Source organism: Mercenaria mercenaria, chromosome 17 (assembly GCF_021730395.1).
Source record: "Mercenaria mercenaria strain notata chromosome 17, MADL_Memer_1, whole genome shotgun sequence".
Lineage (NCBI taxonomy): Eukaryota > Metazoa > Mollusca > Bivalvia > Venerida > Veneridae > Mercenaria > Mercenaria mercenaria.
The window spans coordinates 47,883,544-47,896,008 of NC_069377.1; the positions used below are offsets into that span (position 1 = coordinate 47,883,544).

At 37.5% G+C, this 12,465-nt stretch overlaps 1 protein-coding gene across 2 annotated transcripts in view; it reads right to left on the reverse strand.

Moving 5' to 3' along the window:
* Window positions 1-12,465, reverse strand: part of LOC123537651 (probable 4-coumarate--CoA ligase 1) — a 41,052-nt gene that overhangs the window by 24,793 nt on the left and 3,794 nt on the right. For both annotated transcript variants that reach the window (XM_045321482.2, XM_045321483.2), the window contains exons 2-3: window positions 8,190-8,498; window positions 7,144-7,351 (exon numbers count right to left, since the gene is read on the reverse strand). In XM_045321482.2, coding sequence (XP_045177417.2) covers window positions 7,144-7,351; window positions 8,190-8,489 — 508 coding nt within the window. In that variant the 5' untranslated portion in view covers window positions 8,490-8,498. The remainder of the gene's footprint in view (window positions 1-7,143; window positions 7,352-8,189; window positions 8,499-12,465) is intronic.

Sequence of the window (12,465 nt, forward strand, 5' to 3'; positions counted from 1 at the left end):
AGGGTTAATAGCAGTATCTCATTCCTAAGTTATGAACCTATGTGGTGCACGAAGTAATACCCTATATACATGTACATGTAATAAACACTATTAAGTACTAAGTACCATTACATATTTTGTCCTTCAAGCTGACTGAAACTTGTTAGGTAGAATATTTCTTCTAATTTTTGTTCCATCATGACATCATTTATTTATTTATTTATTTGGGTTTTACAGTGCACCAACACAGTATAGGTTATATGGCGGCAAACAGGACTACAAATTTTGGTTCCACATCTCATTTACATCGAAATACAAACATGAGGTATGGAATCAAAATTTGCATACCTGCTGGAATCACAGAGTTACTGCAAAACCAAGTGTTAAGACCCTGTTAGTTGCCTCTTACGATCAGGCAAGTGTAAGGCAGTGGTTCCAATTCTTTTCATACACAGATCATCTCAGAACCACATGGGGCAATCATGACATCATCTTAAACATGATTTTAATATTTCACTTCATTTTTTGGAAAAAGTTCAGTACAGTGATAATGTATGCAAATTTTGTAGCTATATATATGCATTACCAGCACTGCCAGTGGAGTTCATGCAATACTTAATAGAACAAGAGATGTCTGGTGACAGAGCACTTGACTTTTTTCAGTGCTTGACTCTGAATTAGAGCTTTGCCAGTAAAAACTTTATAAAACTTCAACCAAGAAAGTTAAAAAGGGACATAACTCTCAAAATTCAAATTCAAAGTTATGGGAATTATTTCTCCTGGTGTATAACTATTTTAAGTTTCAAGTCAAAAGCTTTGATAGTAACAGAGATATTTGACTTTATCAAAAACTTTAACAAAAAATTCTATGTTAAAATGGGGCATAACTCTGTCAAAATTCAATCAGAGTTATGGGGATTGTTTCTGCTTGTGTAGACTTTGATAGTAAATGCTGGGGCAAGTGCAATAGCTCTACTTTTTCTTCGACCACCAAAATAGTAAGGATCATCTACAGATTCCTATGAACTTTGATAATCCTAAGCCATTTTCAAGTTAGTCACAAGGTCACTGTGAGCTTGACATCAAACCTACTGATTCCAAAACCAATAGGGGTCATATAGGCACCACATTATTATCAATAATAATTATTACAATTATCTTATGAAGATTATTCACAATAAGTCTAAACCTTCTCAGGTTACTGATTGCAAACTTGTTTAAGTCTAAACATCAATGTGTCTTAGACCTATGATCGACTTAAACAATAGGGGCAGTTTACTCACTACAGGAAATATCCTTAACTGTCTGACTACTATAATCCAGAGTATTCTTATTGATCAGAGACCAAAATGTCTACGGATGGACAGATGATCAACAGACGGACAAACCAACATGAGCAAAAAAAAACAACAACATATCAATACTTTTCTGACCAGGACATAAGTATTTCAAATTCTTACTGCAACTGAATTGCCTAGAACTGCAGAAGTTCAGACTTATTTTGGTATGCTAAACTGTACCTTGAAGATGATGGAAAATAAACAAAGCAAACACTTCCAAAGGAAAGATTTTGGATTTCCACAAAAAAGATATTTCTATTGATTTTATTTTCTTTCAAAAAGACCAACAAGAAAGTATAAATGACTTTCAAAACTGGCCAAATATGGCTGACAAGTTTTTATTTCTTGCACAAGAAACTGGTGTGTCAGGTGATTATACTCATACCAGAACAAGAGAACCAAAATGCAGAGCAATATACACCCATAGGTATGTCCTTTGATCCATAAGAGTGACCCTGACCTTGAAGCCAGCCATCCAGAACATAAGCTCTGCACTATGTCTTGATGTGGTGAACAGTTGTGCCAAGTTTCTTTAAAATCCTTCAAGCAGTTCAAGAGTTACAGAGTGGACATGAAACAAAGCATATGACCTTTGACCCCTAAGAGTGACCTTGACAGTGAAGTGAGCCATCCAGAACATCCGCTCTGCTATTCATCTTGATGTGGTGAACATCTGTGTCAAGTTTCTTCGAAATCCTTCAAAGGGTTCAAGAGTTACAGAGCGGACACGAAATTGCTAACGGATGGGGGTAAAACATAATACATCCCTTCGGGCGTATAAAAACTCATTTGACACATCCTGATGCCAGATGACTCTTGTGCTGTTAATGACAACTAACTAACTACATTTATCAATTAGATTTGTGCAATGATTATATTTTCTTTATGTAATCTTCAATAAAGATCAAATAACTTGATAGTGCTCTTTATTCCTTATTTTTGGATTCAGAAAGTCTTAGAGTACTTTATAGAAAAAACATGTCATGACATCACTTCTGTTTACAAATGTTAAGTTCCCTCACTTTTAAATATGCTTATATAAGAAAGAGTGTTTCAAAGTTTTTTTTTGCTTTGTTTTTTTTTCTGTAATTTGGCAGGGCCTTCTTACCACAAAAAAAGCTGTTCTCCTAAAACCAGATATTCCAATCTGTTTCTATTATCAGTAACAGATTATTACATTCTAAGCTATTCCAAGAGTATAGCAATGTTGAAGCCCAAAGGGCATCAATGTCGAGCCCATTATTTGTTGAAACATATCCTGGACAAGCTCTAAAATGACATTTGACCTCTAAATGTGACCTTGACCTTTGTGATAGAGACCTGGGGTTTGTGCATGACACTCCATCTCATGCACTTCAAGGTGAACATTTCAGTCAAATAAAAAAAAGACTGCTCAATACTTATAAACGATATGGCCCAGACAAGCTCTAAAATGACCTTGATCTTTGAGATAGAAACCTGATGTATCATTGAGGTTAACATACATGCCAAAAATAAACAAGATTCCTTTATGTATGTCAGTTTTTGCCCAGACAAGATCTGAAATAACTTTTGACCTCCAAGTGTGACCTTGACCTTTGAAATAGGAAGCTGGGGTTTGCACATGACACTCTGTCTCATTAGGTAAACATTCGTGCTAAATATAAACAAGATTGTTCCATGCATGTCAAAGTTATTGTATGGACAAAAAAATCTGGACAGACAGACGCATGCATGCACGCACTAACTAACACACATACACCAAAAAGCCATTTGGATGACTATGTCTTCACTTTGCGCAAGCGGGCTCGACAAAAACAAGGGCTGTTTGTAAAACACATGTCCTATGATGGCCTGTCAGAGCAAACTGGGTCAGTAACTTTCTGACTCAAGTACATTGTGACCTTGACATTTGACCCTTAAAATCATTAGGGGAATCTACTGTACACATATAATCATGCCTGAACATTTAATTCAGAGGAATAATATATTGTACATATAAAGTCATGCTATCAAGTTTGACTGAGGGAAATATAATGTACATATACAATCATGCTATGAGGTTTGATGACTGGGGCCTAAGCATTCTCTCAGCTATTGACTTAAAGTCTCAAGTTCATTGCGACCTTTGACTTACCAACCCCAAAACTATATGTTCATATTTTTACCATAGGCAAATATCCAATGAAGTCTGACAGTCTTGGGCCAAATAGTTCTCAAGGAATCAGTCATAAACTATTTCAGTCTGAAGGTCAATTTGTTCTTATCTTTGACTAACTGATCCCAAAAATAACAAGACTATTGTCTGGCAATAAGCAAGACTTATCTACTGGCTCAAACAACCACTCAATGAAGTCTAACACCTGAGGCCCAAAGTGTTCTCAAGTTATTTATCAAAAAACATTTTCAGTACCACTTCCACTACAGCTTTGACTAGCTGAACTTTAAACAAAGGGGTCATCTACTGACCACAGGCACTCACACTTTAAAGTTTGAACACCGTAGGCCCGTTCTCTAATAACTGATTAACAAGAGCACCGCCTTGCGGGTACTGACGCCCATCTGATTTTTTTTGTATAATAGAAATATTGTCCTACCCATGATTTTCTAAGTCTAAAAAGGGCCATCACTCTTGCAAAAAGCAGGATAGAGTTATGTTTCTTGATGTACAGTGTCCACTTATGATGGTGAAAAACTGTTGCAAGTTTTAAAGCAATAGCTTTGATAGTTTATGAGAAAACTTGACTTAAACATAATATTCAACCAAGAAAATGATTTTTCTAAGTCCAAAAGGGGCAATAATTATTGCAAAAAGCAGGATGAAGTTATGTTGCTTGCTGTACAGGGTCAGCTTATGATGGTAAACAAGAGCTGCAAGTTTTAAAGCAATAGCTTTGATAGTTTAAGAGAAAAAGTTGACCTAAACATAAAACTTAACCAAGAAATCTGATATTTTCTAAGTCCAAAAGGGGCCATAAATCTTGAAAAAAGCAGGATGGAGTTATGTTTCTTGCTGTACAGGGTCAGCTTATGATGGTGAACAAGTGTTGCAAGTTTTAAAGCAATAGCTTTGATAGTTTAGGATAAAAGCTGACCTAAACATAAAACTTTACCAAGAAAACTGATTTTCTAAGTCCAAAAGGGGCAATAATTCTTGCAAAAAGCAAGATGGAGTTATGTTTCTTAATGTACAGGGTCAACTTATGATGGTGAACAAGTATTCCAAGTTTCAAAGCAATAGCTTTGATAGTTTAGGAGAAAAGTTGACCTAAACATAAAACTTAACCAAGAAATCTGATATTTTCTAAGTACAAAAGGGGCCATAAATCTTGCAAAAAGCAAGATGGAGTTATGTTTCTTGCTATACAGGGTCAGCTTATGATGGTGAACAAGTATTCCAAGTTTCAAAGCAATAGCTTTGATAGTTTAGGAGAAAAGCTGACCTAAACATAAAACTTAACCAGGCAACGCCGACGCAGACGTCGACGCCGACGCCGACGCCGACAACCGCTCAAGTGATGACAATAACTCATCATTTTTTTTCAAAAAATCAGATGAGCTAACAAGAGATCACAGAGTGATCTTGGCGCCCACCAAGTGCCATTTTTGAGTGTTCCAAATTTCAAGACTTACTGACTAGCTCAAGGTCAAATTTCATTTCCGTACACAACACTGTGCATGTGGTCCAAATTCGAAAGCTGTAGCTCGAGAAATGTGAAAGTAGGTCACTAGATCAATCTTAAGGTAAAAGTTTAATTCGGTACACAAAACTATGCAAGTGGTCCGAATTTGAAGGCTTAGCTTGAGAAATGTGTAAGTAGGTCACTAGGTCAAAATCAAGGGTCAAATTTCACTTCAGAACACAAATCTATGCATGTGGTCCAAATCTGAAGCCTGTACCTTCAAAAATGTGAAAGTAGGTCACTAGGTCAATGTCAAGGTCAAAGTTTGTTTCGGTACACAATCCTATGCAAGTGGTCTAAATTTGAGGCCTGTAGCTACAGAAATGTGAAAGTAGGTCACTAGGTCAATCTTAAGGTCGAAGTTCATTTCGGTACACAAAACTATGCATGTGGTCCAAATTTGAAGGCTGTAGCTTGAGAAATGTGAAAGTAGGTCACTAGGTCAAAATCAAGGTCAAGTTTTATTTCAGAATACAGAACTATGCATGTGGTCCAAATTTGAAGCTTGTACCTTCAAAAATGTGAAAGTAGGTCACTAGTCAATGTAAAGGTCAAAGTTTGTTTTGGTACATAAAACCATGCATGTGGTCCAAATTTGAAGGCTGTAGCTTGAGAAATGAGAAAGTAGGTCACTGGGTCAAAATCAAGGTCAAATTTAATTTCGGAACACAAAACTATGCATGTGGTCCAAATTTGAAGACTGTACCTTCAAAAATGTGAAAGTAGGTCACTAGGTCAAAATCAATGTCAAATTTCATTTTGAAACACGGAACTATGCATATGGTCCAAATTTGATACCTGTACCTTCAAAAATGTGAAAGTAGGTCACTAGGTCAAAATCAAGGTCAAAGTTTTTTCAAGTGCACAAAACTATGCATGTGGTGCAAATTTGAAGGCTGTAGCTACAGAAATGTGAAAGTAGGTCACTAGGTCAAAATCAAGGTCAACTCATGTCAAGGTTCATCTTGCCACTCAAAAATACACATGTGGTCCAAATTTGAATGTTGTAGTTATTGACAAGAAGATTTTAAAAGCTTTTCCCTATATAAGTCTATACGAACCATGTGACCCACGGGGCGGGGCCATATTTGACCCTAGGGGGATAATTTGAACAAACTTGGTAGAGAACCACTAGATGATGCTACATTACAAGTATCAAAGCCCAAGGCTTTGTGGTTTGGACAAGAAGATTTTCAAAGTTTTTCCCTATATAAGTCTATGTAAACCATATGACCCCCAGGGTGGGGCCATATTTGACCCTAGGGGTATAATTTGAACGATCTTAGTTGAAGACCACTAGATGATGTCACATACAAAATATCAAAGCCCTAGGCCCTGTGGTTTTGGACAAGAGGTTTTTCAAAGTTTTTCCCTATATAAGTCTATATAAACCATGTGACCCCCGGGGCGGGGCCATATTTGACCCCAGAGAAATAATATGAATCATCTTTGTAGAGGACCACTAGATAATGCTTCATACCAAATATCAAAGCCCTAGGCTCTGTGGTTTTGGACAAGAAGGTTTTCAAAGTTTTTCCCTATATAAATCTATTTAAATTATAGAAATAAACAAAGGGCCATAACTCAATCATAAATTGTTGAACCAGTCTGATTTTCAGGGGGACACAACTAGGGTACCAATACATCATTCTGACAAAGTTTGGTCAAAATCCCCCTAGTAGTTTCTGAGGAGATGCGATAACGAGAAATTGTTAACGGACGGACGGACGGACTGACGGACGGACGGACGGAATGACGGACGGACGGACCACGGACGCAGAGTGATTTTAATAGCCCACCATCTGATGATGATGGGCTAAAAACCAAACTGTCTACTAACCAGCCAACTGAGGGGAGGACAGTACAACAAGGTACAATCATGAACTTCACTGAAAGGGTTTTAGGAATAAAAACAACATACGAGCCGTGCCATGAGAAAACCAACATAGTGGGTATGCGACCAGCATGGATCCAGACCAGCCTGCGCATCCGCGCAGTCTGGTCAGGATCCATGCTGTTCGCTTTCAAAGCCTACTGGAATTAGAGAAACTGTTAGCGAACAGCATGGATCCTGACCAGACTGCGGGGATACGCAGGCTGGTCTGGATCCATGCTGGTCGCATACCCACTATGTTGGTTTTCTCATGGCACGGCTCAATTACTTGGTGTATAGACTGGGTTTGCTGTGCTCACTGTTACACCAATGGCTGCACATGCCAGAAAGATGACAGGATATTCTGGACAGTTAGTGGAGAAGAGGAGCGCCACATCTCCATTCTTGTACCCAAGTCTTGTCAATGCACTAGCCACTTTTATCACCTGTTCTTTTATCTTTGCCCCTGAAAATACCCTCCCCGTAGGGTAGTCTACCTGTGGGTAAATTAAAAGGAAAAAAAGAAAATATACATAGGAATCATGTCATCTGTTAATTAGCATCAATTTATATAAAGTAGTTAAATCCAAAAAGTAAATTTTGCACTGCTGAATAACTTTAACAAGGGAACTGAATGGGCCTAAGTCACTCATCTGATCAGACTAAGTGTGGAGAGAATGCTTTTTTTCTATTTTTTGCAGTAACAGCCCCAAAATGCCTACACATTACAGTAAAACTGATAGGTCCAATCAAGAATACTAGAGAATAAATTTGAAACAACAAGTTCAGGAGAAATTGTTTAAAATTTTAAGCTCTGGTAGTGCCAACTTGCAGTCAAGCTGAAACTTTTAAATAAAATTGAGAAAGGAAACTAAATACCAAGTTTAACAAAGATCTTTCAGGTGCTTCAAAAGAAAAAATTGTTGAAAACTTGTTTTGTTTTATTTTCAGCTCTGGTGGCCCTATTAAAATCTGGAAAAAAACAGGGAGGCCACTATTTTTCTTTGTGCTTAACAGAAAATATAGAAAATTTACCATGTAGAGAAATCAGCCATCCTCAAAAGACTGCATTTTTCATTTCCAAGGGTGATCTTTGACAGTAATGGATACATAAATGCAGATTAATGTATTAAATGAAAAGTAAGCAGACTGCTTTTGAGCCAAGGTAAAGCATTGCAACATTGAAGTTTCTAAAACCATAATATTTTCTGTAATTTCACAGCAAGAAACTTTATTATAACCTTACAAGTTGTTTTTCATCAGGTACTTGAATTTACACAGTGTGACTACAACTGTAAACCACAGTTTTAATTACTTATTGAACATGCTGCTTACCATCATATCCAAGTTCTTAAATTCATCCAGGTTTGAGAGCATGAACTCTCCAAATGTTTTATTACACAGTGGGACATCTGGATATGGACTATGTATAATAGTTTCTCCATTTTCTTTAGAAATGATATCCTGGTAACTTGTACTGCTGCTATAATGTCTACATTTACTGTAGTATTGGACTGAGATACTGTTCCTGTTCTTTGGTTTCAAGTCAGATGTCAGACTTGAGGTTATAGGTAAAATTCTCTTGCTAGATGTCTTCAGCAGATTCCTGCACATTCTACAAGCTGTAGAGGACATTGTGATTCACTGAAATACAAAAGAAACGAATTGTAAAATTCATACATCCAGTGTTCATTCCAGAATTTTCTTAAGTGGGGTCAAAGGGCCCCATTAAAACAAAAACTTGGGGACATTTGAAAAAAACAAAAAACAGGGGTCATGCAAGAATAGCTGTTTTACCCATAATGAAAAGTTGTATTTTTAACACTTCTGTTTCATGGAGCTCAACGTATTACTTTTGCTGTTCTTAAAACATATTTACAAGTCGTAGTATTGTAAGACTTATTGTTATCGAAACCTAACCAAGGAAGGTCTGACAGCAATTTACTATGGAATGAATGTTTGTTGCCTGATTCTGACATAGTGGTTACGCCACTGGGTGATTTAGCGGTCTCAGACAAGTCATCTTTCTTTGGACATTGTTCTCCATTGTCTGCTGTTTTTGGACGTTTTGAGAAAAAGGTAAAATTGGATTTCTTTTTTCTCTAAATTGCGACTGTGCTTTTTTGTCTGCCATTGCATAGAACATCGAAAGCTGCTTGTTGTTGGGCGACCGGAGACTGGCCACTGTTTTACATCAACCAATGGTGCATTACGTCATCGGAGGAGTCGTATTTGATTCACAACTTCTGGAAGTTGGCACTTAGGCTAATTGTAAACGGATTGAACATCTGAAAATGTGTGCGCCCAATGGGCGCTATAGGGTGAACATTTATGCACCAAAACGGTAAAATACGTGCCAATGGCCCCATGGCACGGCCTGGAATGGACACTGTCATCCAATTAGTCTATTTGTTTATACTAATTTATTTTAGGTTGATTGTGAAACAAGTTCTACCACCTCATTCCTGATGGAATCCATTGTCACCAGGTTATGTGAGAAGAAGCCCTTTCCCTTTAATGCTCAGCGCCAAGCAAGGGAGCTACTGGTACCATTTTTCATGTGTTTGGTATGATGCGGCCGGGGATCGAACAAACGACTTCCCGCAATCAAAGTGGACGCTCTACTACTAGGCTATCCGACTGAAAATTATGGTCTTTCCAGGGCTCCAGATAAGCATTGTTTTATCGTTAAAACGAAATGATTTTCATTAAAAACGAATTAAATTCCAAAACCTGTCGCTGAAAAACGATTTGATTTTCAATTTCAATTGTTTCAAAAACACATAAAATCGCCGAAAACGAAAAGAAACCATCTTCCGATCGTTATGTTTACACCGATATATTTTGTCAGGGAGTTAAATTACGATACACCGCTAATGCAAGTAAGCGATAAAATCCGAACCACGCCGTTTATTAGCTTGCTAGGGTGATCTCCCCTAAAAAGAAAAAAAAAACAAACAAGAGCTGTCACTAATGGTGACAAATGCCCCCGCAGCACCTTGACCTTTGACCTGGTGACCCCAAAGTCAATAGGGGTCGTGTACTCAATAAGTACTATCACCATGTGAAGTTTGAAGGTCCTGGGTGCAGTGGTTCGCAAGTAAAGTGCCTTCATGCAAAAAGTTAACATTGACCCCTGTGAACTTGACCTTTGACCTGTTGACCCCAAAGTCAATAAGGGTCGTGTACTCAATAAGTACTATCACCATGTGAAGTTTGAAGGTCCTGGCTGCAGTGGTTCGCGAGTAAAGTGCCTTCATGCAAAAAGTTAACATTGGCCCCGCAGCACCTTGACCTTTAACCTAGTGACCCTAAAGTCGGTAGGGGTCGTGTACTCAATAAGTACTATCAGCATGTGAAGTTTGAAGGTCCTGGGTGCAGTGGTTCGCGAGTAAAGTGCCTTCATGCAAAAAGTTAACTTTGGCCCCTGTGACCTTGACCTTTGACCTGGTGACCCTAAAGTCAGTAGGGGTCATATATTCAATAAGTACTATCAGCATGTGAAGTTTGAAGGTCCTGGGTGCAGTGGTTCGTGAGTAAAGTGCCTTCATGCAAAAAGTTAATGTTGTGATGAACAAACAAACAAACAAACAAACTAACGAATGGACAGTTGAAAACTAATATGCCTCCCTTCAGGGGCATAAAAACAAAAAACTGACATTGCATTTCCTTCTACGATTAATGAATGATAAATACACTCCCTCCAACAAAGAAACTAAAAGGTTAAACTTTTGCGATGAAAAACTAATTGAAAATTAAAAAAAAACTAATTGAATTTAAAATTTGGTAGTGAAAAAAAGTAATTGCGAAAAAAATCAAGAAGTGAAAAAATAATTGCATGAAAAATTATCTGGAGCCCTGGTCTTTACGTCATCAACAAATCCTAACCTACTGCACATTAGAAAATGAATATTCATATAGAATCTATATTGTTACTATTGTACAGTATCTGAGTAATTGAGTAAAACAAACCTGTGATACCTGCCATCTATCACCAAAATGCTACTGTTTTATTCTGAGATTTATAAAGATGCAGAAAAAATAACAGGAATATTTGATCACTAAAATTTAATTCTTATTTTCTTTTAACTGCTGTTTTTGCATACAAAACACAAGACATTATCAATATTTATATAGAATTATTTATTCTTAGCATTCTTTACAAGTACCTGTACTGGTTTTTACCTTGTGTATAATTTACTGCAAAATAACCTTGTAATAAGATTGAACAATGCCTAGAGTGGGCAGAGCACTTATGGAGTTTGTTTGAAAATGTCAATCATATAAAAAAGAGAGATCACAGAGTGATCTTGGCGCCCACCAATGTGCCATTTTTGAGTGTTCCAAATTTCAAGACTTACTGACTAGCTCAAGGTCAAATTTCATTTCCGTACACAACACTTTGCATGTGGTCCAAATTCGAAAGCTGTAGCTTGAGAAATGTGAAAGTAGGTCACTAGATCAATTTCAAGGACGAAATGTGAAAGTAGGTCACTAGGTCAAAATCAAGGTCAAGTTACACTTCAGAACACAAATTTATGCATGTGGTCCAAATTTAAAGCCTGTACCTTCAAAAATGTGGAAGTAGGTCACTAGGTCAAAATCAAGGTCAAATTTTATTTCGGAACACAGAACTATGCATGTGTTCCAAATTTGAAGCCTGTACCTTCAAAAATGTGAAAGTAGGTCACTAGGTCAATGTAAAGGTCAAAGTTTGTTTCGGTACACAAAACTATGCATGTGGTTCAAATTTGAAGGCTGTAGCTTGAGAAATGTGAAAGTAGGTCACTAGGTCAAAATCAAGGTCAAATTCCAATTCAGAACACAAAACTATGCATGTGGTCCAAATTTGAAGCCTGTACCTTCAAAAATGTGAAAGTAGGTCACTAGGTCAAAGTCAAGGTGAAAGTTTTTTTCAGTGCACAAAACTATGCAAGTGGTCCAAATTTGAAGGCTGTAGCTACAGAAATGTGAAAGTAGGTCACCAGGTCAAAATCAAGGTCAACTCATGTCAAGGTTCATCTTGCCACTCAAAACCATACATGTGGTCCAAATTTGAATGTTGTAGGTTATTGACAAGAAGATTTTAAAATCTTTTCCCTATATAAGTCTATATGAACCATGTGACCCCCCAGGGCGGGGCCATATTTGACCCTTGGGGGATAATCTAAACAAACTTGGTAGAGAACCACTAGATGATGCTACATTACAAATGCCAAAGCCCTAGGCTTTGTGGTTTGGACAAGAAGATTTTCAACGTTTTTCCCTATGTAAGTCTATGTAAACCATGTGACCCCCGGGGCGGAGCCATATTTGACCCTAGGGGGATAATTTGAACAATCTTAGTAGAAGACCACTAGATGATGTCATATACAAAATATCAAAGCCCTAGGCCCTGTGGTTTTGGACAAGAGGTTTTTCAAAGTTTTTCCCTATGTAAGTCTATATAAACCATGTGACCCCCGGGGCGGGGCCATATTAGACCCCAAGGAAATATTTTGAATCATCTTGGTAGAGGACCACTAGATGATGCTTCATACCAAATATTAAAGCCCTAGGCTCTGTGGTTTTGGACAAGAAGATTTTCAAAGTTTTTCCCTATATAAATCTA